Source organism: Stegastes partitus, unplaced genomic scaffold (assembly GCF_000690725.1).
Source record: "Stegastes partitus isolate 25-593 unplaced genomic scaffold, Stegastes_partitus-1.0.2 Scaffold128, whole genome shotgun sequence".
Classification (NCBI taxonomy): Eukaryota; Metazoa; Chordata; class Actinopteri; family Pomacentridae; genus Stegastes; species Stegastes partitus.
Window position 1 is genome coordinate 754,402 of NW_007577859.1, and position 27,046 is coordinate 781,447.

The 27,046-nt window shown below is 41.5% G+C and overlaps 1 protein-coding gene across 1 annotated transcript; it reads left to right on the forward strand.

The window, feature by feature from the left end:
• Positions 1-331: 331 nt before the first annotated feature.
• dlgap4b (discs, large (Drosophila) homolog-associated protein 4b) lies at positions 332-27,046 on the forward strand. The gene is made up of 12 exons (XM_008278629.1): positions 332-1,529; positions 1,640-1,854; positions 4,077-4,178; positions 4,948-5,098; positions 6,398-6,653; positions 7,047-7,199; positions 16,304-16,743; positions 17,417-17,505; positions 18,787-19,274; positions 21,412-21,503; positions 24,417-24,587; positions 25,489-27,046. The coding sequence occupies exons 1-12, from the start codon at positions 333-335 to the stop codon at positions 25,729-25,731; spliced, it is 3,597 nt and encodes a 1,198-aa protein (XP_008276851.1). The 5' UTR covers position 332; the 3' UTR covers positions 25,732-27,046.

Genomic DNA, 27,046 nt, shown 5'->3' on the forward strand with positions numbered 1-27,046 from the left:
CATCCATTTCCAACATTTTAACACAGATGTTCACTGTGGGAGGCAGAGGAAAGCTGGCTCATTCGCTGCACAGTATTTGCCTAACAGCTACTCTGTTTGTAGTCTGGTTTGGCTGTGTTTGTGTGGCTAAGCTGATAGGCATGGTTTGAATGTTTTTGTTTGTATGTTTTTTACAGTACTATATTAACCAATTCTAAACCCCTTCTTTCCCTCTCTATTGTGTTTTGTTTTTCTTTTCTGTTTGTCTCTATTTCCTAGGAATCACCGTCAGGGTCGTCTGTCATCTCTACTTGGCCTGGAGGTCTTCTAGAGGGTTGGACCTCCTCGCCATCATGAAAGGCTTGGGGACCAACCGTAACAGACATCTGTCTGATTCCTGTGACCCTTCCACAGGCCATTCAGAGGCCCTCTACCCTCAGAAGACCAGCACGCTACCACGCAGCCCTTACCTGCTGAGCCCGACAATGGACCACTATGGCACCATGGACCCCCACCTTTACCCCTCAGCCGCTCCAGGTTCCCTTCCACCAGATTGCATGCTGCCCCTCAACAACCAGCTGTCCAACAGCAGCACCTTTCCCCGGATTCACTACAACTCCTATGACCAGTCTGACTTCTCTCCTCCTGGGGACAGTATTGGGGGCATAAGTACAGGGACCTTGGGGACTTCCATGTCCATGGGCATGGGAACAGGTATGGGCATGGCAGGGCTGAGTGCACGAACGCCTATGATAACAAGCGGCTCAGCAACTATATCACATCATATGACCAAGAATCAGGCACCACCCAGTTTGCTGGATTTTGAGAAACAGTTACCTGGAGGCCGTGATGGATTCAGCACATTGCAGTTTCATAGAACGTCTGCTGTTGCAGCTGCCAAGCAGCGTACAGACAGTCCTGGACGTATTCGTTACATGCTGCACTCAGTGCAAAAGCTCTTTGCAAAGTCCCAGTCACTGGAAAGCCACAACATGAAAGGAAATGTCAATGGACGTTCTACTGGCAGCGGTGGAGGGTCATCTAGCACTGAGGACGGAGGAAAGCAGAATCGTAGATCCAAAAGTAAGGATCGGGGTACAAAATCAGAGGCGACTGCCAAGCGACGGCCACGTTCCAACATGTCAGGATACTGGAGCTCAGATGATTTGGACAGCAGCGATTTGAGCAGCTACCATAACACCATGGCCATGATGACTCTGGGACGTCCAACAGGCCATGACAGCCAGGGGGGGCAGAGCAGATACATCCACAGTGGCTACAACACCATTAGTTCCTCTAAAAGCAGCAATGACATGAAATATCAGACACTTTCTGGACCTGGTGGTGGAGTTGGTGGTGGACTAGGTGGACCCGCAAGTTTGTTGATGAATGATAATGAGTATATGAAAGGAGGGTCTTGGTCCACATTGACCATGGGACAACCAAGACAGGTGATCCAGAAGGGCTCAGCTACTCTGGACCGGTCTATGCTCAAGTCAAAGTCCTGCCAACAGGAACTAACCTGCAACTATCTGCAGGTTGGAAGAAGGGTGAGTTGGGTTTTCTGTATTTTTATGCATGTATAACCGTACCATCCAGTGCACCAAAAGTATTAGAGGATTGTTAAAACACTAACTTATCTACTTAATGGTGCCTGTAGGGTGATTGGAGCAGCACATTAGGCCGTAGCGGGGGTGCCATTGAAATCCCATGTCGGCGGATGAGGAGTGGTAGCTATGTAAAGGCTATGGGAGACATGGAAGACAGCGACGACTCTGAGGGAAGCCCCAAACCCTCACCAAAATCTGCTGCTCGCCGCCAGAGCTACCTCAGGGCTACCCAGCAGTCTCTGAGCGACCAGCTACCCCCACGCAAGTAAGAGAACAAACTTGGACACAGAACAGCACTTTAATATGCACTACACATTAGCATCTACAGTAAGGGACACAACTTAATCAGGCCAATACATGATATAAAAAACTAAACCCTACAGTCAAAATATTAGAATGTTCCTTTAAGTCCTAAAATGATTGATAGGTCTTTAATAAAGTATACCATCAAGAAATCAGTCAAGTTAATTGTAATTGTATATCTGTAATGTTCACAAGACCGACTATAAAACAGGGTTTTAATTCTAGTCATTATGAGCTGGGAAATATCCAAACTTTTTATCTACAAAAGCCTTGGTTACAGCTTCTATTTGTATATATATAGAGATGAAAAATTGCTGATTAGTCCTTTAAAATGTGTGGCTAAAAAAAAAAAAAGTGTTGATTTTGGGAGAACGCCCAGACACTCATACAAACATACAGTTATAAATACTGATTGGCAAAACCTCTTAACAATCAAAAGAAAGTAAATAAGCCGCCCATTTCTGTGCATACAGGAAGGAAACCACCATGCCCAACCTCAACATGCCAGTGTGTAGGAAAGTGCAGGCGCACACAGTCCACGCTGCGCTTACTCACGCATAGAAGTGGTGTCAGACTCCCTGTTGTCATCCACATGCCAGCCTTACTGCCGTACCTCCGCTGTGATTTACCTACTGACTCTTGGCCACACAAAGCATTAGTCTAGCTACGATAATGCACACAATAGTGCAGTTTACACAATATGACAAAGAATTTTGTTCACACTCAACCAGTAAATCGCCATGAATCAGCCACATCACTCTGACTGACTGGAATTGCGCCTCAGTTGTCTTTAAATTACATGCTTTCTGAAGCAGAGTTATTGCACAATATGTAATCTGGGCACAGTGAGACATTGCTGGTGGACTGTGCCTTTTCATAAAATGGCAGAAAATATATTTGCCTTCCTTCAATGTATCCAAGGCAATGTTAAGCAAATTTAAATCAGACCTGTCATGTTCTTAATGTTTAATCAGATTTCAGAGCTTTTCAGAAGGAGTGCTCTAAAGTGGCAACAGCAGCTACATCTGCTGTCTGAAAGAAGTTTCTATTTGAAATGGCTGTCTGCATAATTTATCTATGGTAATGTACTAAATTGTATTATTCAAAATGTTGTCTATTGTCAAGCTTTGATACATTCTACTGTATTTTGGATGTTTTTTTAGATGTTTGTCAAGGAACATTACATCCAGACATCTAAATGTTGTACAGTCATCATCTGTAAATGAAACTACACTATCATTTATGTATGTGAGGGATGTTTGCATAAACCACAGCCAGAGAAAAAAATAGATGTGATCACTTGTAGAATGTGATGATGGCTTGTATAGAGCAGCTTTTTCTCTTGTATTAAAATTGTCATCAGGTTTTGAGGTTTGCAGTTCCAAAGTGTCAGTGCCATAAATACGCATAAACAAAGGGTATACACCTCAACATTAGTACCACCTGCCTAATATTGTGTAGGTCCCCCACCCTTGTGCCACCATACCTGCTCTGATCCATTGGAGCGTGAACACAGGACCTGTGAGGGTGTCCTGGCACTGGGACGTTGACAGCGGATCCTTTTGGTCCTGTGGGTTGTGGGGTGGGGCCTCCATGGAGCAGACCTGTTCTTCTCCATCCTCAATCAGATTAGGATCTGGACTCCTTGGACTCTTGGTTGTTTTCCTCGAGCTATTCCTGAACAGTTGTTGCATTGTTCTGCTCGAGGAGGTCGCTGACATCTGGAAGTGCTGGTGTCATGCAGGAAACAATGCTTGGTCTGAAACAATGTTTAGGTTGGGAGTATTTGTCAAAGTAACATCCACATGAATGCTAGGACCCAAGGTCTCCCAGAAAAATATTGCATTTCAACATAATGAACGGTGTTATTCATTTCACCAGTCACTGGTTTTGATGTTCTGGCTGATCAGTGAATTTTCTGGTTGGATCAATCACAGATGAGTGTTAATGTAAAAAAGGCAAAATAAAATAGCATCATCTGGAGAAGCATAGATACTGGCCTTACTGCCGAACACAGCTCTATCTTTCGCAAAACTAAGCAATTTTAAAATCCTATCTTAAGAAATGTAGGATTTATTCTTCCCTAAAGCCTGCTTGAATGACCCATGCTAATAACTCCTGCCAATCCCTGATCATCCAACCCTACTCTCTTCCGGTCTGCGCCTACCTGATTGGCGTGAGCAGCAGAACCCTGGATTTCACCTTGTTGCAGGGGGAGCTGGATGCCCTGTGGTCTCCACTCCACAGTGTGTCCTCTCTGCACCAGCTGGGCAGGTCAATGAGCAGGTTAGTGATAGGTCTGTAAGCCACTTCTCAGGGGTGCGGTGCAAAACATTTCCGATTGAATGATCTGTCATCAATGACTTTGCACTGCCCCCCTCAGATATCTGTAAAGTGGAAACACCAAATGCTAAATTCATGTCCTGCTGCCAACAACTGCTAACCTCCCTTAAGCTTGTTAATACCATCTGCCCAGTGCTTTTAGGTGAAAAGGAGCTGAGTGCGACATTATTCAAATGAAGGAATGAGGGCACATCTTTGTCCATAGAGCATGACATGACACTTTACTGTCATGTTACTATCACTGTGTGCCAACAAAGAATGTGCAAAACATGTTCAGACTGATCTTCTTCAGCTGATTAGACCTAAACCTGTTCTTTGGTTGTGGCACCATGATGGCGCAGAAAGCTGTGTACATGGCTCGCCTGACATCACTGGCTTTGCATGCTCAGATGCTATAATGACTGATGCTAAAATTAGATAAAATTGGAATAGAGAAGAGATTTGGACTCATGATGACTCATAAATGAAAGTGGAAATGAAAGGGATGACTTGAATAACACACTTGTCCTCCTTTTATCTCTCTTTCAATCCCTGGTTTTTGCTGATAACTTATGTTTTCTCCCAATCCATGTTTCACTTCTTCCTCTCCGTCACGTTGTTTTAACATTAACTGTTTTTTTCATCACTATTCATTAGTTTTCCTCTTTAGATTTCATAGCCTTTAACACGTCACATTTATCTAACTTTACATTTATCTTACTCCCTGTCCCAGCTGTCTTCCATCTCTCAGAGAGCTCTCCAATAATCGCAGCCTGGACAACCTGGACTGCATTGGGGGTCCCGGCTCATCTTTGCCACCGTGGGATGATGATGACTTCAGCCAGGTGTGCAGCACTTTGGGCAGGCGTAATGTCATGGGACAGGTCAGTGATTGCCTGGAGGACAGACAGGGAAGGCAAACTGATTTCCTATTTCTGTCTGTATCTCTTTCTTTCTCATTAGCTAAGCAGAATTTTTTTCTGACGAGTTATGACTACATTTACACTTACTCATATTTTACAACACATAGCTCCTAGCAAACCCTCTACTTTCAAATCACCGGCCATTTTCACATCCCCCTTTGTCTGCCTTGGGCTATGTTCGTTTTCCTAGTATAATTTGCATTTTCACAGACACAGCTCGAATGACTGCAATCAAATGAGCTTCCCGTCACCTAAGACTCCTTATTTTCCAACTGTACCTTATATCAGCATTGTGAACCTAAAAGCTAAATGAATGACACTGATAGTTTGAAGTCTAATTTATCTACTTGCATAAGAGCAATTGGCCTCCCAGTGACAAGGTCACTAAGCTGATGAACAACGTGCAGGGGGCTCTGATCTTCCTCAATGAAATGAGGCACTTCAGGCTATTAGTTATGGATTTGCACCCAATCTCTAACAGGTCACTACATTATAAAAAAAAATAAATAAAATGAGTAAAATCTCACATCAGGCACCCCAACCAAACATTGTGGATTCTATTTTAGATTTGTATAGCTCAAGCTGTTCTTTCCAAAACAGAATTGATTGAAAGAGGGAAAATTGAAAATTGCCCATATAACAAGCTTTTGCATTGCCAGTGAATCATCAAAATTCTTTACTTTGCAACCATATTTTTGAATCTTAGTCATTTCTTTCAGCGAACAGACATATGCAATGTTGCCTCTTACTCTCCAAATGATGCCTCAGAGATAGCTGGCTTTGTAAGAGCATGTAGTTGCTGTAAAAAAAAAAAAAAAAAAAAAAAAAACTTCTACAATGTATTAATGTGATGTCTCTTGCTTTGGCATTTCTTCCATTTTCTATAAGTTGACAGGTACAACTGGCCATGTGAGAACTGTCAAAAATGAAAATGTACTTCACAGATAAATGAGAGCTCATCCACAGGGGAAGCCGGAGGACTACTCAGGCTTCCTGGGTTACACAGCTCTGTACTTAGCCCTAATTGTACCTTCTCACATTATTACACTTTGCAACCTTTTGGTGCCATTTTATTGCATCCCATCAACTGCGTATCACAGGTGGAGACTGCCCTTTGCAGACAGTCTCAGCTGGGCAGTTAGTTATCACCTCCAGTGCCAGAGCAGCCACGGTGTTTAAAATCAACTCACCAAGGCAGTACTGTTCTTCCTGCTAGACTACTGCTACATCAGTCACAATCTTTTCCTCTCCTCCCTGCAGCTACGAGACCTAGAGAGGAGTCATCATTACGAAGACCGCAGCTCAGAGTCTACATTCAGAGATTCCCGTTCCCATTCTCAGGACAACTCAGAACCGCCGGATCTGCCCATGCCAACATGCTTCCGATCCCGCAGCCACAGCTACCTGAGAGCCATCCAGGCTGGCTGTTCCCAAGACGACGACACAGCGTCCATAGACTCAGGCTGCTCTCCACCTCCAACTGACACCACTGTTCGCACCTACAGCACCAGCACTGGTGAGTCACCAGCTGAAAACAAATGATGCATTTGCTGGAAGTGGCTTTAGTTTACTTTATAAAACATGTAATACGGGAAGATCGGCGCATTCTTACCATGATGCACTGTAGTTTATCCCAGACTAACAGAATGTCAGTACTTTCTTTATAACATGCATATACTACATCTGTTTTGGTGACGTTTTGATTTTTATTTTTTTTATTTTTTTTGACAGTAAACCTTGATGTTTTTTTGCAAATTTCTAATCCCTTATCCAGAGTTGCTTTGCTCTGTGTATTCAGTAACATTACTTTGAATGCTTATCATAGCTTTGGTCCTTGTGGTGCACTGGTCCTCCAACATGCTCACAGCAGCAAATTTAGCTCAAATGCAGCCTCTTGTGCCCATGCTAGACGACCTGTCTGCACACTGGAAGACATGGAAAGAACAGTTTGGCTCTTACCTGATAGCCTCAGGCTTGGACAAAGCCCCAAAGGAGAAACAACTTGCAATTTTTCTTCAGCGATTCGGAACAGACAGACCACGCATCCTACCCACACGCACAGGTAACAGTCTGAAACAGTTCCTCTCCCCCGGAAAGATTCTATCAATTTACCACTTTTGGACTAAACAAATCAACAACAACATAAACAAAAATGATACAAATGATAATACTAATAATTAATGACTGTCAAGACAAACCTAAAGAAGTCTTAGGAGATGCACGTACATCTGTAGTTTAGGTTGTCTGACCCTGTATCCTGTCACTGCTGTTGGACAGCTATTTATGTGACAGACACCGGATCACACTAAAGTGCACATTACTGTGTAACTTTGGTTCTCACTGACATTATTGTAAGAAATAATTCTAGGTCACAGCAGTGCAGTTGTTTGCTGTCTTGAAATTGAGTTCGCAGTAGCAGAGGAACTGTGAATATGTGTGAAAACACATATTAGGTAGAGATGTTTTGTACTGGTTGTTGACATCTGACTGTTCCCTGACTTCAGAATTAGAGCAAGGATCCATGTGCCTCAGGTATTAATACCTGAGACCATCCACATGGTGGCGCTCTTCACCACAGTCATCAAAATAGACCACAGAGCAAATGTTGCCTTAATTCAACTAGAAATGTTCAAATCATGCCTGAAATTTCTATCTATGCACTCCAGTCATTTAAATGACAAACTGGTTGAGTGTTTGTTCAATGGGTGTGCAATAAGCACTCGTGTTTAGGTCATAATCTGTGTGTATCATCTATATATGTTGATTGTGATAAGTCATTATTAATATAATTTTAGTTGCAGGCCAATACATGAAAATTTTAAAAGCCTGCCTCATTTACAGTCATTTTTCTGCTGATCAATGAGCACTGCACCTGTCAAATAATGCAATAAATGACCCTAAATGAATTAAAATTACATTTTGACTAATGGTAATGGCTGATTTGTAAAGAAAATGAAGACAAACTATTTTACAGCTATACTACATGTGCATAATTAGAAAATAGCTGTTGCCCCCAGTTTAAAAAACAGAATAGTGATTTGATGATTGAGTAATTTGAGTTTTGATGATCTGGTTTTGTTTTTTTACACCACATGTCTTAGTGTCCTGTCCAGGGTGTCCCCTGCCTTCACCCTGAGTCAGCTGGGATAGACTCCAGCCCCCCGCAACCCTAGTGAGGATTAAGCGGTGGATAGATAATGGATGGATGGATTTCATAGTGTCCTATGATAATCCCTTTTTTTTTCAAGTTGTGTATAAATATGGACCAGGGATGGAAGAAGCACTCAGACATTTTGAGTGTAGAAATGCTCCTTCCTGCTTTTAAAATTATACTGAAGTATTAGTACAAAATACATTTAATGTATTTAATGTACCAACACCAGAATGGCCATGTGACACTAATGTAATTATATTTATAATAATGCAATAATATTAGATTTCTGGATTATAGTTATTGATGCATTTATGTGTCCATCACTCTAATGGGTAGCTGGCACAGATAAGGGGTGCAAGGTTGCTGGGTGGTTAGCACTGATGCCTCGCAGCAAAAGGTCGCCGGTTCGAGTCCTGGTGAGGACACCCGGGATCTTTCCGCATGGAATTTGCATGTTCACCCTGTGCAGCGTGTGTTCTCCGGCTTCCTCCGCACAGTCCAAAGATATTTTGAGGTTTATAGGTGATTCTAAATTGTCCGTAAGTGTGAATATGAGTGTGCTTGGTTGTCTGTCCTTAAGTGTAGCCTTGCGATAGACTGGCGACCCGTCCAGGGTGTCCCCTCCCTTCACCCTGAGTCAGCTGGGATAGACTCCAGCCCCCCCACGAACCTAGTGAGGATTAAGCGGTGTATAGATAATGGTTGGATGGATCATGGCACTATAGATGGCAGTAGAGAACATAAAGCAACTTGCATGTAATGGAGCATATGGCTTTTTTGCAACACATAATAGAAATATGTTTTAATAAAAACACGGCACCCCTAGTTTAAATTATTTATTTTTAAAAAAGCAGTTTAATGTGTCTCAAAATGTAACGTAAGCTATGGAGAGGCAGTTTTCCGAAGCGCCCCTGAAGGCACCAGTCGACCTGCCACCACGCCTCCCTCGAGCTCAGAGAGTCTCACCAAACAAAAGGCAACCAAACCCGGCTTTTCTCCTCCACAGCCGTGACAGACGCTGTGAACGTCGACTCCGCTGTCAGCTGCCTTTAATACAGTTTAAGTTTCAACCCACCACGCCGCTATTCTGCGTTTTTTTTTTCTGCGTCTGAGAGCAGGGTGAGTAATTTAACGCAGCGTGCACAGCCTGCGGTTTATATCACTGTGGCTGCTTATCATTCATTTAGCTCAGTTTGTTGCACTGGAAACTTGGAAAAATGTTAGCTACGCTGCTTTACTCCAGTTTCTTTTTGTTTCAGCTACTCTTTTATCGTTTTATGGCCTCCTAGTGATACATTATTAGCTGTATTATTCAGTATAACTGACACCAGAGGAGCATATTCTCACTGTGTGTTGCTCTTCTGGCTGAGATGCTCCAACATGGAAGTCAGAATAAGTGAGGTGCTGCTTAAATCACCCAATTTACTAATATCTGTCTTAATGGACCCATAAATGTACTCACATGTCTTCATTAAAGCTGATTCTTTATGGTTGTTGGAAAATTGGCCCTCACAGGGGATTATATGAGGGCTGCCCCACTTTTGTCCCACATGGGGGCTGGTGTATTGCAACATAGATTAAATCCCATTTTGAGGTCACGTTTAACAAAAAAAGAAAAAAAAAGGAGGAGGGGGGCTCTGCAGTTTTGTAGCTGTGCTGTTGATGAACACGAGTAATGTGATTATTCACTGGGACCATGATTTTGGGTGACAAGGGAGCGGTGATGGCTGCAGGCAGGGTTGTCTGTTTCTTGTGGCCGTTATTGAATTAAACAATACAGATGGGCAGGCAGCAACTTGGCAAGCGATACTCAACTGTTCAATGGAGCGTCACAATCCACCTTTTGTCTTTTATTGTTTCTGCATCCCATCCAGCTCCATCTGACCACATCACAACAACACTTCAACCAATCGGCTTAATGTCTCTTTTTTTATATTCTAACCGGTTTAATAGTTTAATGCGCTTAAGCAGGCCGAAACTGTCATACACAGAGTTTCATCCTTCCCACAGTTATTGAGATTGTTTGCTTGTGTTTGGATACACCGACTATTTCACTTGCCCTCAGTTTTTTTTTCCCATCACGTTGGACCCAATAAACAAGATTGGATTATTGCTTATTAGCACAATTATGTACTTTCTGTAATAATCCCATTAATTATCAAGATTAACCAACATTTGACACCCAGTTCTGCTTTACAGACTTGCGCTTAGTGCCATGTCATGGACCTTATTTTACTTTCATGCAAATTGCATGATATGATATTCTGACATGAAGGAAACAATGGATTCTTTGTGGCTGTTTAGTAGTATCCCTGTCTGTCATGCACATAGAAAATCTATAATAAGTAGACAAACTATTTCAAACCTGATGTTGGATTTCAGGAGCTGAAGGTGTTTTTGCTACCAGCCGTGATGCTACTGTGGGAACTGCTTAATTATCTCTCCATGCCAAACAGAAAAATGCTATTAACTGTGAGGACAAAACTGTGTGGGTTGTCGGATGTTAAATTTAGTCAAGGCGTCCTGTTTTCATGTTGTTTTCTTTCGGGGTCAGCATATAGCTAAGATGTAATCTGTTCGTATGTATCGTATTGCTGACGGTAAGGTTTTAAGAGCTGATCCTTTCACTGATAAGAGGTAATTGGAGTGCAGTCATGGGGTTGTTGGAAACAGTTTCCAGCTCCTGTAACCTCTCGCAGCTAATTGTTTTCTTGCCTCCAAACTGTGTGTGTGTGTTTGAACCAGGAATCGCAGTGGACAACAGAACCACTGTCCAAATGGCATGAAAACAGCAGCGCTCAGCGCCCACTCCAGATTCCACTCGAACATTTTGCCACAAAGCATCTGGTTGTTTCTGTTGTTAAATTACCTTCTAATGAGCAACCATCATTATTTTTCCCGAGCAGTTCTTTTACACAGATTTAACTCAATTAAAAAGCATCAGCATTTGGCTTCATGTGCGTTTCTCTCTTTTTTTTTTTTCTTTCATATTGCTCTTTTCTGTGGTGCTGATGAGTGTTCAGATTTAGAAAAGGCTTTGTTGGCGTCAGTACTATTGTCAGAAACCGGTACACATCCAGGGTTGTGTTTTATGCTTGCACAGCTGCGTTTGTTTGTGTAGCTGAGTTCTGTAAAGTAAGCAAGTACAGGAAACCGTGTGATGAGAGAGCGTGCCACTTACTATTCATCTGTCTGTGGGACGTTTCTGCTCTGTCTTCTGGCATCTAACAGGCATTTATTACAAATCAGCGAGATTCTGTTTTATTTCCTATGTTACAACTTTCATCTTGTAGCTTTGGTCATTACTGGGTGGTTAAACTCCAAACCTGTTCAAACCGGTCTGATCACTCTGTGCATGTATTCTGTATTTAAATCATCATCTTATCTTACCATGCTCACTGGGACAATGCTCATTGTCCATTAAAACTCAAAACATACATCAATGCTGTCGTGCTGTAGTTGAGCAGGTGTGTTGTTTCCCATCTTGACTGTCTTATTTTAGTGTTTAAGCATGCAGTCCTTTGCTCATTAGCACCTAATATGAACTGGAACTGAGGCTGGTGGGAGTAGCATATGGTTGCAATCATATTTATACATTTATCAAAGTACTGGAGAAATTAAAAGTTGATTTGATGAAGGAGCTGCTGCACATTGAAGTCACGGCTCATGTTGCAAATTCACCTGAGGGAGACGTGCATGCATGTACCAAATTTCATGGGAATCCACCCAGTAGGTATAAATACACTCAGAGATTCCACTAGTTTGGCTTAAAATAAACTGTTCAGTGATGTGTGGAGAAAATGTGTAATTAATTTACCATTTCCAAATTACCCCAAAACTAAACCATGTAGTTTCTTAGTGTTTGTTGGCCAACATGCTTAGCAATGTTGATATATTTGCAGTAAGCCAGTTGATTGTATTTGCATGGCCTATTTATTTGTGTCCAGCTCTGCTACTTTATCTCCTGTCTAATCTCAGAGGCAGATGTCAGATATGATTTTAGGGCTTTTTTTTTGCGGGTAAAGCAGATTCTGCAGCATTAAGACTTAAGGGGGAATTCTGTGCAGAATGACGACAGCGTGATGAGACACTTGCAGACGTGCGGGACAGGTGTCCAAACACAGAGATGCACACACTCACGTCTGTGCAATCTCGCACCTACTCACTGTGACAGTAATCCTGCACACTGGGATGGAGTAGTGGTGCCAGTGCATCACATAGCTGCTACAACAGCGATAACCCCATTCTGCCCAGTATCCGTCTCTGTCATGAAAGGGAATGTGGACCTTTCAGCTGTCTCTGCAGGATTTCTTCAGGCAGGGATGCTGGTGGATAATCCATGGTTAGTGACGTGTTTAGCTACAACGGATGCTCAACTGTAGGTTACTTAAAATACTTGTGTTTGACAGAATTTCTGTGACAAGATGCCAAGGCTGTTCTAAAATAGTCACATCTTTATTTAGGTACTGTGATTGATGCTTTAGTTAATTATCTTGTCAGTGTAAGAGACAAATTTTGGACTGGATGACAGTGTGAGTGGTTCCCATCTTTAAAATATATGGCTGAGGTTGTGTCACATCTGTCAATGCATCACACTTTCTGTGAGAAAGCCTGTGTCAAGCATCGTCATACATCTGTAGTGACATTCATATTTTCAGTTTATTATTTATGTTCTTTGTGATTGTTCATGTGTAAGAATAAAGACACTGCCCAGGTTTGGAGATGGGCCAGTTTAGGAGTGGTTTGGGTGTCAGCTCCGGTGTTTACAAATGATATCAGTGTTCTGGCTTCACTGGAATGTGACCTTCAGTGCATTGGAGCAGTTCGCTATTTAGTGTCACAGCTGGGATGGGGGCCAGCACTTACAAATTGGCACTTGACAGGTATTTTACATCTTCTGCTTCAGTGTATCAGTAGGATGTATTGTACTTTAAATTCCCAAACAGCACCTTTGCCAATAGTGAATTATTCCAGTTGAACATTGTATGCTATCAAAAAGTAACAAAGTGAAAGACCACTGCCCAGATTAAAAAAGAATTTGTCAACAGTATGTGATTTAACAGTTCTACCGATTCCACGTAACTAATGATGAAAAGTATTCGAATCAAAATGATTAACAGAAACAGAAATGGATGTGTAGGGGAGAAAAAAAACTAGATGTCACAATTTCAAGAAGTGACAGTTTAATCTAAAACAAAAAAAAAATCATTCACCATCGCAAGACTGAGCGTAGCAACAAGACACAAGGGGGTCATCACACATCAGAAAGGTCCTTTGGAGTAACAAACCAACAGCAGTTTGACAACAACTGAGGTCATATATATTTTGTGTCAGGTGAGGTGCACAATAGACATAAAGCCAAGAAGCGGATTACAATAAACAACAACCCTTTTGTTCGAGAGTTTTCACAGCAGCTCACATGTTTGCTGCGAGGCCCTTTTTCATAATCCTTGATGACTTGTTGAGACTTTTTCCACAACATTCATTGCAGCAGCACGAGGCGTGAACTAGGTTTGTTTCATGAAGTGCCTGAAAGGATCGTCAGTAGCTCTCCTGTAGTTTTCTGTCATCTCAAATTCAAACTGTTAGAATGTCACCAATTTGGAATTATTCATTACAATCTCTACATTTGAAGAGCTTCAATCACAGGAAGAAAAAAATAATAATATTTGGGGATTATATATTGCTTCTTTGCAGGATTTTACATCTTAAATGGCAAAGCTTTTTAGCAGTCACTAAAATAACATGGGCCCACACACGACAGTCAATGAAATATCCAGTGGACAGTTCAGGAGCCGTTCAAATGTGTTTTTGAATTTGTCCATCCACATTCACGTTCGATACTCACGGATTATGGCTCTGTATTTACGTTACATACTAAGGCACACACGTCATTTTATTAAAAACGTCTCTGATAATATTAATGTCAGTTACTGGTGTTGCAGTGATAGAAGTCTGTAGAAAGTCTCTGTTTTTAGAAGCATGAATGATGCATAGTTACTGCATTAACTGCCCATTTGAAAATGGTATAGTCTGCACCATAACTAGTGTCTGCAAGCAAAATATCCAAGGAAGCAAACCCACATTGTATATTTACAAATCAGAGTGTTAATACTATTTTAATAACACATATCAATATAAATCCAGTTACTGTCATCAAACTTTGCTATGGAAAGCTGTTTCATGCTGCTAAACTGCTTTTATATTTACTAACTTTATTTCTCTTTCTCTTCTCTTAAAAATGCCATTCCTGCCTCTGTGCTAACTCTCCTCGGTGTGGTTGTACTTGTTCCATGAGATTTCCACTATTTTTCCTTCTCGCCTGGTGTCAAATAAAGCATCTGTTTGAGGGATTATATAGCAGCCACAGGGTTCATAATGTTACAGTAAAATTCCATGTTTAGATTTTAAGTTTTCGTGGAACAGCATCACACTCCTTTTTGCCTTTACTCTTCATGCGGCGTGAGAGGATTTCTTTGGTCTCTTCTACAAAGTCTTTTTAAACATAGGAGCCATTGAGTTTTCTTACATGATCTGTAGGGGAAATCTTTGACTTTTTTTGCTTGGGTTTTATATGAAGCAGATCTACACAGTGTGCGATTCATGACTCAACACAGTCGTAATCCAACACTACTTTGGACATTTTTTTTAGCAGTGGTCCTTTAACTTGATCTCTTTTGATACACAGTTTACATCATAAATGTCTCTTCACGATAAAGGAATGCCATGATGTGGATGACTTCACAGACATTTCACATTCATTTCTATTTCTGGTAATATAATGTGAGCAAAACTATCTATTGAACTCATCATGTACAGTGGTTTTGGTTGATTGATAATTAAACGAGTGGCTCCACTGTAGTCCACCAGGCATGCAATTGAGTGGGGATGTTTTACTGAGCCTTTTTTTGAGCAATTAAATCTGCTTTTTATATTGCGTGATGGACCCATGTTGTGTGGATTTCATGTAAGCCTACATAAAAGTTCCCACTGTAAGGAGATCAGCTTTAGATATTTAACCTTGCATATATGCTAGCGTGTGACCATGAAACTAAGCAGCATAGAATAGTCCAGCACCAACAAAGCTTAATACTTGGTGGCCACAGTTGTTGTTGTTGTTGTGCAATATGACAATAAAGCAAAAACACCAAGACAGTTTGAACAAATATGGATACATCAAAACAGACACTGAGACAGGAGGTTGGCAAAAAGTTTAAATGAACCCCTTGTTCATCACTAGTATTTAATAGTTTTGCCACTTTTCCAATTTTTTGGTGGCTTGTCAAATTGTCATTAGTATCAAGCTCTTCCATTTAAGTCTCATAGAGCTCCTTAACAACAATCATGAAGGCACAACTGAGGAGAACAGCAAAGAACATCTTTGCTTTCAAACATGTTAGGATAATGCTAAGTGCATGTCATATAGCTTACTAGACGTATTTGTCTGAAAGGTTTCTCTCCCGTCTTTGTGTCTGTGCTTAATGTAACTCTCTGTTTTGTCCTTTGTAGCTGGAGCACTTATATGGAGCAGACAGTATTTGCAGCAGATTTATGTCCCTCGTCAACTGTTCAACCACATTGGGTCTTATGAGTCAGATGGTTGGCAAATTCCTTTACTGTTTTCATCACCTGTCTTGTGATTGAGGCTTTGAAGTGTGTTGTGTGTGATTTCATTTACTCACCTGTGTGGAGCAGTGTGTTTGTTCAGCTTCCGCTTGATTTGATTTTCTGCTGTACGAGATGGTGCTGGTGTTCCCAGCTTTCATACAACAGTGTCTCAGTGTATTTCTGTGCGGTGGAAAAGTTCTGCTTTGGGCCTGCTGAGAAATCTTGTTAGTCAGTTCTTAGAATGATGCTGATAAGCAAATGGGTGATGCTTCGAGGAGGTTTCAGCAGAACTTTGTGCTAAGAATCCCTCGACGTGACTAGCACACAAAGGTTTGCTGAAACGATGTTTTGATTTGTAATCCTTTTCTCCTAATTTCTCTACTGTCTTCTCTTTCCTCCTTCAGTCTCCACATGCATAACCACCTGTAAGAAGGCTGCTCCTCCACCAGTGCCGCCCCGTACAACCTCCAAGCCCTACATCTCTGTGACGGTACAGAGCAGCACAGAGTCGGCCCAGGACAACTACTTGGACCAGCAGGACAGGAGATCAGAGGTCAACAGCCAGTCTAGCCACGCTCACAGCAACTCTTCTGACAGTCTTGACAGTACCCGTGCCAACAGCCTGGCCCGGGGTATTTCCCGCCCTCCGCACATCATCCCCACGCCCATCGCTACCCCAAGAGAGCCAATCACCCCCGCCACCGCCAATGCTTCCACTGAGACAAGTGACTCAGTAGTCCAGCATGAATCTGTCAAATCAGGATTAAATAAAGGGAATCTAGTGGCAGAGGAGCCCCTAGTAGCCCCAATACCCAGACGGAAACTGTCCTCCATTGGGATACAGGTAGGCCAAGGGTTGTTGTACCTCAGTTGCTCTACCAGGGCTTGTAGAGTTCAGTCAGTGTTTTTGCTCCACATGAAAGCGTAGTAAAACAGCCATTGCCATGCCACATTAGTCACATTGCTGTCAGAAGTGTAACTCCCTCAGCCTGTTGAGCTCGAATCCAGGAAAAATATAATTTTGTCTGTGATCCATGAGTGTGTAAGATGAAGCCCAAAAGTGTGCTTGCAAGCTAAAGGTGTCATTACAGTGAACCTCGCTCTGTCATTAGAGCTGGCTGTCTGTCATTAGAGCTGGATGTATACTGTAGCACTGAAAGCAAAACTGCATATTTGTGGTCCCCTCTAAACCACTATTTCTGTTGTGTATCTGCTGAAATTACAGTTTTTACCAATTTTCCAGATCCTGCACATTAACAGAACTCAGTCCAAGTAGACATTAATCGTGACATTTAATTGAAAACCAAGCCCAAATTATACAAATATTTTCAGGATTTTCCTGTTTTTGTGCAGATGTTTTGGTTTGTCACTTGGAAATGTAAAAACCCTGCACAACTGTACTCATGCTATGTAGCGGCTTTTGATCAAGGGGTCAGTAAGACTATTCATGAACGCAGTGTTGACCTGACTACTGACCTTTTTTTTTTAATTATATGTTACTGTTTATTCCTTGTAAGGTTGACTGTATTCAGGAAGTTCCACGAGAGGAGACCCCACCACTGGCCAAATTTCAGTCAATTGGAGTACAGGTGGAGGACGGGTGGCAGTAAGTCCTCTTCCTGTCCTTGTAACAACGTGAGGAATTTATATTATAGCCACACACACTGCTCTGACTGTTCTTTCCCTTTACTGGAGCTTTGTAGATGTGAAAACATCCTCAGTGTCTTTGTGTGTCGTATTTGTGATATTGAAGCACATTCCTGACATGAGCATTTACTATTTAAAGATTCCCTCCAGACTGTAAGATATACAAATATTATGCTTTAATAATGTTTGTGTGAAATAAGGTTTTTTGGTTTTATGGTTATAGGGAGGCTTCAATTTTCTACATCACGTTTGTTTTCGTTGCACATACAACCAGGATTGCCTTCTAAAGTAGTTATCTCACAGATTCATGTTTTAAACTGTCATTAAGTGTCAAACTCTGCCAACATACATCATTTTGTACAGTGACCATCCAACCTCAAAAAGAAGCAACGTAAGCCAAACACATTTTTGACTGGAGGGAGGCTTTAAAATATGTCTCTGCTTATTGTGTATTTGAAATCCATTTCTTGTTTGTTGCAGTGTAGTTTACATTCTGTGCTTGTGATGTTTTGAATGCCAGGAAGCTCTTGGGCACCTCATGACTTCCTCCTGTATTTTCTTAGTTTTGCATGCTACATTTTGAGTTTTGTACTCAGCAGCTGCTGCTTTGAATCCTGGCAAATATATCCTCTGCATAAGCAGCTGAACAAGAGATACTCTGTGTACATTTCTCACAGAACGCTGTCCAAGTTTTTATTGATGCTGTACACACATTTGAGCCATGTGACTATCTCTCAGCTGTGTCAGTTGTGGTCCAAGGATTACCAAAATATGGCTTACCGCATCCCTTTCCAGTCTTCTGCTATTCTTTTCATCCTCAAGTTTTGATTATGCACTCATAATATTTCATTATCTGGCTGAACTGCCACTTGTGAGCATTTTCTGAGTGATGTTCAGTCAGATAACATTCATGTTTACCCTGTTCTTCCATTTGCCATGTGAAAACAAGAAGCTTGACTCCCAGCACTCACGGATCAGTTGGTGCCAGTCTGGGTGCACTATCATCATGTATACAAAGCCCAGTCTCTGATAGATCCTGTTTATTTATATCTATATTGACCAGCAGTCAACAATGACTCTGTGTTGAAATTCAGCCGGCCTGTTTGTTCCAGTAAGGGAGACATGATTCTTGAATAATTTATTGTTTTCTTTTTCCATGTTGCGTGTGGCCAAAATTTAAATTCTTGTTCCACTAAAAAGGCCCGTTTGTAACCGTGAGTGTCACCTTGTTTTGTTTCAGGCTCAGTCGCTCCAGTAGCATGGCTTCAAAACAAGAAACAGACTCAGACACACAAGACTTCCCTATCATTTCCCATATCAATAATGCCAAACCCTTTGAGAAGAAAGTCATGGTCAATAGTGCCAGCCAGTCCATGAGCTCCCCTCCAGGACAAGACTCTTTAGACAACGGAGACCCCACTGGTGACAACTCGTCACCTCCTCCACCCAGACAGATCCTCAACCGCTCCACCACGCGAAGCAGCTCTTCCTCTTTCTCAGAAAGTCTGGATCCAGCACTGGACCCTTCGTCTCTACCGCCTCCAGACCCCTGGCTGGACAGTGGGAATGGGAGTAACAGCAGCGTCCCCCAGAGCGGAGGAGGGGGAACGCTGTGTCGGAGAGACGGCCACTGGTTCCTGAAGCTGCTGCAGGCCGAGACGGGACGCATGGAAGGCTGGTGCCGGCAGATGGAGCAGGAAACCAAAGACAACCAGCTCTCAGAGGAGGGTAAGGATGGCAAAGTAGCCACTGAAGCTGTAGCTCTCCATGTGAAATTGTCTCTCTGCCAGCTGGAGGAGGTTGCAAGTTATAGTCGAGTTGCAAAGTGGGAGAAGCTATTTCAGGCCCAGCAATTTTTTCCACAGAAAATGTTACATGAGTCACAGTTGGTGTATTACAGCTTGAAACAATATGGAACTCTCCTCAATCATTGGTATAAATTATTAACAACTGTATTGCAACATACGTTATCTGGGTCTTATGTATGTTACATTTTTTAGGGTAGATATAAACTAAAACTCCCAGAGTGCATTTTGGTAACAGACTTCAGGTACCGATCTTAAAATTGTATCATGTGAGGCACTAATGCCAGATGAAAGTTAGAAACACAACAATATAAATCAACTCACTTTTAAATCCCATGTCCGTGTTGATAGATTTCAGCACTTGTATGATGCCATATTTTATAAACCCTGAGCAGTCGTGTTTTCACTCACTATGGGGTAATTTTTCACTGCAATATGAAGTTCTGCACCTTTGTGGAAACAGCACAATGAAGACTACAAGTAGAAAGAGCTGAGAAATATCTTTTGTGTGGTATGACACAGTCACAGTCGGTATTTCTTTTACAAAAATCAAAAAGAACTGCCATCAACATTTGTGTGTCACCAATACACACAAAAATGGTAACTCTACATACTACAGGTATTTATTGCATACATTTTTATTTTATTGCCATATTTGTTTCTTTTCTTCTCTGTGTAAACACAGTCTACAGTTGAACTAAAAAGTCCCAGAATTTCTAAATGAGACATGCACGTGTCACAAATGAGCAGTTCAAGGACCGTTGGAAAGTTTAACATGTCCCGATTCTTTCTGTTTTTACAGTTTCTGGCTCTGTAATTTTGGCAGTTTGTTTAAAAACAACATGCCCTTCAAAGCACCGGTGGGTTTTTGGGTTCAGAGGTTTAACAACCGGAAGTATTTTAAATTCTGCTTCATGGGGCTCTGACTGTTTTCTTCTTTGTGACACTCAACGCTCAGCGGTATTACAGTAGTTTGACCTGTCCACTGTAAAAAAAAAGACTGATAAAACATGATTTCTCAGAAACAGAATTAAAATGATAAAAACTAGTGCCCATAACTTGGACTTCCAATGATTCAAGCTACATATTGAAATATTTGGTCCAGAAACAGCACAACAAAGCCAGATTTACTGTCAAATCATTGCTATAGTAAAACATGTGCAGGCCCTCTCAGTGAACCCAACATCTTGAACCCTCTCAGAGTTTTGCTGGTGTCTGACTTCAGCACGTGGTGCAGAGCTCAGTTATAGGACTCTGCCTCAGGCCCTACAATCACTCTGTCAGACATACACAGCATGGAGGGGATGAGGCAGTAATACCTGGGGTTACCACACACAAGCAGGCCTGTAATCTGTAGAATTACACAAATCTAGTCTGGAACTGATTAAACCTCCAGATTAGATTAGTGCCTTAACATCGTCATGAGGCATGCAGCAGTGAGCACACACGCAAACACACACTGTGCAAAGGCTTTGGATGCTCAGTTTTTATCAGAAAGGCTTGATCGATTTCTGTATAGATGTACAGTCTCCGTTTGTGTTCCCAGAAAGGCCTTTTGAAGTTGCATGGATGTGACCTTTAACTGTGAAGCAGTCAGCCAAGTCAATCTGATGCAAATCTGAGGTCCAGAGCCGGGTCTCACCACACTATAATCACATTCCCATAACTCTGAAATCCAGTGATCAGATAGGAGTCCCACTTTTGTCAGGACAGATGTTTGTCCTAATTTTGATACAGCAACAGACAAGTGACAGACAGGAGGCTGGAGTATCTATATAAGCTTAGATTCCTTTAAAGAGGATCACATTGTCCAATACACTGTAATCCCCTTCATGCCACCCTGTGGAGACTTTTGGGTGATGCACTGCAAGGCGCCAATGAGGTTTTGGTCTCTTTGGTTATTTACAGCTCAGAGAACACTGACCCTCTGAGACTTTGCTGCTGCCAGTGATACAGGCAGGTTGTACTGTGTGCAATACTGAATATCTACCACGAATAGCAGGAGGCACCTGAAAAGAATAATGCCTGTGTTGTTGATTTTTTTGTTCCTCTCACTGTAGTGCTGGGGAAGGTCCGCAGTGCAGTAGGAAGCGCTCAGCTCCTTATGTCTCAGAAGTTCCAGCAGTTCCGCGGACTGTGTGAACAAAACTTGGTATGTATAACACCTTTCTGTGTCGCTGCCACTCTACAAGCTGCACAGACGTGAAACTAAGAGTCCCAGTTGGTGTCTCAATATCACGACCAAATCAAACCCAGCATTATAGTTTGGATATTCCATTCAGTGCAAGAACTGCTTGCTGTAATGGTCATAAAGGCTCTCACAGAAATAAGAACTGATTAATCGGTGAACAGCCATGATACACAGCACCTTAGGCCTACACAGAATAAGTCATGGGGACCTACCAGCACAAAATACAAGAAGCTTATAATAAGCCAATAAGCCCTTCCTCACAGGGTGACGTGCTTCCGTTAAAATTATACAAATTGCAGCCAACTTCCAGCACATGACAAGTAGCTTAATAAGTAATAATAAACATTGCACACTTGTGTAATTTTTCCAAAATATCTGGACACAGATCATAGCAGTTAGAACAGCTACTTGAATGTGGTGAACAAAATGCAAACGGCACGAAATATGTTCCGCTCTGAATATTACAAACAGGCTGTGTCAGAATTAAAGATGTCGGAGGAGGATTTGCTTTTTATCTCTCTGGCAATATTTGCAGGCTTTGCAGATACAACCAAGACAGAGGCAGGTGTGGTGTGTAAATGAGGGAGGGAATGATTGTGGGGGGTTTTTTTTGTTCATGTCAAAACTTGTAGTCCTCTGGTTCAGCGTACTGACTTTTTCAGCTTGGTGGAGAACAGGTATGTTTAAGTTGTTGAAGCAGAAAAATAACCAAACCCTGCTGGAATCTTTTGTGTGTGGCTTTATCTGTGTATGTGTGTGTTTTTTGTGTGATGTTCAGCACGACCAAAGAATTACGCTGTTGCACAGCTCCCTCTAGTGCTCAATATGAAAGAAGGAGAGCACATGCTGCTAGTACAGTCGTCATCAAATGTATTCATACCCTTCCATTAAAGAAAAGGCAAAATTCACAATAGTCACTCAAATAACTAGAAAATAAAAAAAAAAAGTAATAATAAATAAAAATGTATTAAATTATAATTTAATGAAATAAGACATTGTTTTTGAATTGTGGTTGAAAAGAATAATTTCAAAAAACAAACAAAACTGTCCCGGACAAATTAGAGCACTTTGCTGATGAGCAGTGGGCAAGAATCAGAATACCTGTCAACAGGTACAGAAGTCTGATTGAGAGTTACAGAAAACACTTGATTGCAGTGATTGGATCAAAGGGTTGTTCAACAAAATATTAGTTTAGGGGTCCCATCATGCTTGTTTGCTTGGTTGTTGTTTTTATATTTCTGTTGAACCACAATTCAAAAGCAATGTCATGATTTTCATAAGATTTTTATTTATTGCTTTTGTCAATTTCAACTTATTTCAGTGACACCACTTTTTTTTCCTTCTTTAATGGGAGGGTATGAATAAATTTGAGGATGACTGTAGGTGGTAACACACCAGAACCAGGATCACAGTGTTTTGTAATTAAGATACCAAAAAAGGTAACTGAATTTGTTTAAAGTTACAAATTAAAATTAAATCAAATTAGCACTACATTTTGTAAAAATCAGGATTATTAGCAGGATTACTTTTCAAATAGGCTTTAAAAAAAAAAAAACATATACTACCATGCTGACTGTTTTTCAGATTCAGATTCAGATAGAACTTTGTTGATCCCTTTGGTTAGGTACCTCAGGGAAATTGTTGTGTCCAGTGTTTTATTGCAGAACGTTTTCAGTTTCACAGGTGCACAATAGGATGTTTGCAGTAGTGACATAAATGTGAATATAGATGCCTCCTGTGTTAAACGTGACCTATCTAATTATTAAAGTAACCACCAAAATAGAAACGGGTAGCCAAAAGTAGAAATGACGATGTCATCAGCCACACGGTCAACAGATTTAGGCTGATTATTGCTGATACTGGTATTATTGTATTCTGGGTCTTCATGGGTGAATTTGATCCCCTCAAACACACAGTAGTATCTCTTCTGCTGGCTTATTTAAAGGGTCAATTCATTCAAGTTTCTATTAAATTGAACTTAAAATTAGAAATAAGTAAAATAATTTCATAGCCTCCTATTTATTTATCCTCAACGACGCCCTCCTCCTGTTACCTTCTCCGAATCTAACTCCAACACTGCCATACACTTTCACACATGACAAAACAAACTCAAGTGAAAGTCGTCATATTTTTGTCTTTTCTCTTGTCTGTCCTTAAATATTTGGTATTGGGGTAATCCATCAGTGACGGAAAGTATTCAAGTTATATTACTTTATTACTGGGATACTTGGATTAGGTTAGTGACGATATTTATTTAACAGGGGATTGTATCGGAATGATTTTTAAAGTCGGATGAATTTTAAAGTCTCCCTTCCAACCGTGACAACCATTATTGTGCTGTATTTTTTGCAAAACACAAGTGAGGCTAAGGCAACTTTTTTATATGCAAGAAACACAATTCTCTGCCCTTTTGTAGACTATTTTTATCAAAATATAACTCAGACTAGTCTAAGGTAGGTACTGCATACATTGTAATCGAGCATCCAGGAGCTCCTGCAGGTCACATGTCACTTTTAACCAGAGGTTTGCTTCTCCTCCTGTGCTGCCTCCAGCTGAGGTACAACTACAATACGGCAACTTCCTCAGCTGCTGAGGTTTGAGTAGCAGAGTAGATATGAATAGAAGAAATTACCCCATGTCCGGCAACTGACCCGGCAACTCATTTAACTTTCAAATGCATAACATCGGTTTGCACCCTGTGCAGGCTTTTGGAAATCACTTTAGTTCAGGTGTGACAAATAAACTACTCCACTTTTGTAACTTGTGATGCTGTTTACTTTCTAATATGTGTCATACATTCCTCACAGTACCATTCACTACATTCTCCTCATATGTGTTCATTCATTTTCATCACCTTGTTCCTCCTCTGGTCAGAATGTGAATGCCAACCCACGGCCCACAGCCCAGGACCTGGCTGGCTTTTGGGACCTGCTGCAGCTCTCCATCGAGGACATCAGCCTCAAGTTCGATGAGCTCTACCATCTCAAGTCCAATGACTGGCAGCCCGTTCCATCTGCGGCTGCCCAGTCGCCCCCTGAGCGGAAGGTACTTCCCACCCCTGCTGCCCAGTGCCCTGGCTGGGGTAGGAAAGCCGCCGAAACCGGCCTCTCTCCTCCCACCACCACCACCATTTCTCCCACTATTTTTTACCCCCGTCCCTGCGTGGGATGAACTCTAACAGGGCCCTCCTGTCCAATGTAAAGGGGCCAGAGAGATCCCTCTAGGCATGCATGGGAAAAAAATCATCTCAAAGAGGGCTGTCGTTGGTGTGCTTTTCAGTGTCAAGCCCTGCTTTGAGCATGCATGCATCATTTTCTGATCTGTGTGTTACAGTGGAGCATGGCGAAGATGCACTGACTCATGTGACAGAATGCAGTCTTGCTTTTGCTCTTTAAATGTCTACATTTGTGTTTGTGTGTCCTGTGTTGATTGGCAATAAGTAACCCTTTGTGGAGTCTGCGGTGTATGTTTCCGTGCATGAGTTTTCAACTTACTGGATCTTTAAACTGTTGCTTAGATGCTCTTGCTTTATGTTGCTTTTCAGTGTAAATGCTTTGACTGTGTGTCTTGTGATCCTTTTATCGTGATTTCATTTTAAACCAATGTGCCCATCAATTCATGTTACCATTCCATGTCTTTGAAAGGTGTCATTCAAATGACTGTTTTTCTCAATGTTTACCTGTTTTTACCTGTTGTCTATACTGTCAGTGTTTTTTGTGTTTGTCATCCGAAATCACCAAATGTTACTTCAAGCTTTAATGAAAATGATCAGCTTTGGCATAATGTCCTGTCAAAGTCCTGTCTGCCAAACCGTGTGAACAGATAAAACCAGTTGAGGACAGTTTCCTTATTACATTCTCTCACTGTGTGGTGTCTTTTCTCCCTTCTCCTCCATTCACACATTGCTCTCCCCCCCCTGTCATGTGCTATCACTCCAACACAGCAGGAGGAGGAGAAGGCGACCCCTCCAGTGTCAAAGAAACCTGGTAAGGGACGACCATTGCTGGGCCGCGAGAAGAGCGCCGACTCTTCTTCCACCTCTTCTTCGGCCTCGGCAGAGAAGCAGAGACAAGAGGCTCGCAAGCGACTGCTGGCTGCTAAGAAAGCTGCCTCGTTTCGCCAGAACTCCGCCACAGAGAGCGCAGACAGCATCGAAATTTATGTCCCCGAGGCCCAGACTCGTCTCTGAGAGAAACGATGAGCGAGAAGGCTGTAAGGTCGGATCAAAGGACAGATAAGTGTCGCTGAAACACCTGGATGAAGGAGAGGATTTTTTTTTTTTTTTGCAATGCAAATGAGCTACTTTGAGCACAGACGGATGGAGATGGGGGATGGAGAGATTCCCTGAGAGTGGGGTTTGGGGTTTTTGACACATTCATACGATTATAGGCTGGTCCTGGTGGCATCGAATAATATTTAATGAACTGAAACACTGATTTTTTTTTTGTTTTTTTTGTGGACCCAACAGACTATGAAGCAGGAGACTTCTCATTTGAGGCTGCCATTGAAAACCTCAGCTGATGAACGTTGTCACTTCTTGTTACTATTCTTGATATCATAAAAATTGTTAATGAAGGTATTGTTATTATGACAATTATATCCTAAAGAATCTATATGAAGACTGTTTTAAAAGTTCCTGTATCTTGGCTATAAGATCTATTAAGTGGACAGAAGGCAAGCATTAATGCTTTACTGTCTCCCATCGTCCTGCTCTCTTCCCAGATCATTGGCCATCTTGTAGCTTTGCACAACACCACCTTGTGGCCATCACACACACTACAAACTCACCTATGTATGTCTTCCTTGTATTTGTTTACTTTAATCATCCTTTGATTTATATAAAAATCCATTTAGATCAGGTTACTCTGAATATTTTTGGTATGATGAAACTGAAAGTCAGGTTTGAATGGGGTATTTATATAGTTCCTAGCAATTAACTCTTTGTGTGTGTCTTTCAGAATGTTTTGTGTCAAATATTTTAAACACTGATGAGAATCTGTAAAGCTGAGTTTCTTAAAGCTTTTGAATGAAAGCACATCCCAATATTACCCAAGACCGAGCATGAGGATTTCTAATTTCAGGAATGACAGTGACCATGATGTTTTTTTTTCTTTGTAGGGGAAACTTTAAACTCCATCCTTTTCTTTTTCTCTCCATCATTACCTTTTGGTTTTCATATTTGTGCTATAACTGCAGATGCGTTAGTATTGCAGGATTTTTGTTCCATCTATTTAATACTTCTTTAAGTGCTTTTATTAGCCTCACTTAGCATTCAACTCGTACATCTCAAATGAATCTAGGGCTTTTATCAAAGTCATGCAGCAGGCTGAGTATGCAGGTTAATGTTTCCAAAAGCATTTTGATTTATTTTGCTTCCCGTCACTCGACAAAATCAATCTGAGTCCTTTGTTACCGTCATTGTTTCCCCCACTGAACAGCACACAAAGTATCTGCACTTTTTTTACTCAAAACAAATTTTTCTAATTAAAGCATTACATACTTTA

Bases quoted from the DNA above. Each gene is read 5' to 3' on its own strand.
- dlgap4b (XM_008278629.1), top strand. From the start codon at position 333: ATGAAAGGCTTGGGGACCAACCGTAACAGACATCTGTCTGATTCCTGT. The intron at 4,179-4,947 runs GTTAGTGATAGG...TCCCTGTCCCAG, and splicing joins CTGGGCAGGTCAATGAGCAG to CTGTCTTCCATCTCTCAGAG. The intron at 5,099-6,397 runs GTCAGTGATTGC...TCCTCCCTGCAG, and splicing joins GGCGTAATGTCATGGGACAG to CTACGAGACCTAGAGAGGAG.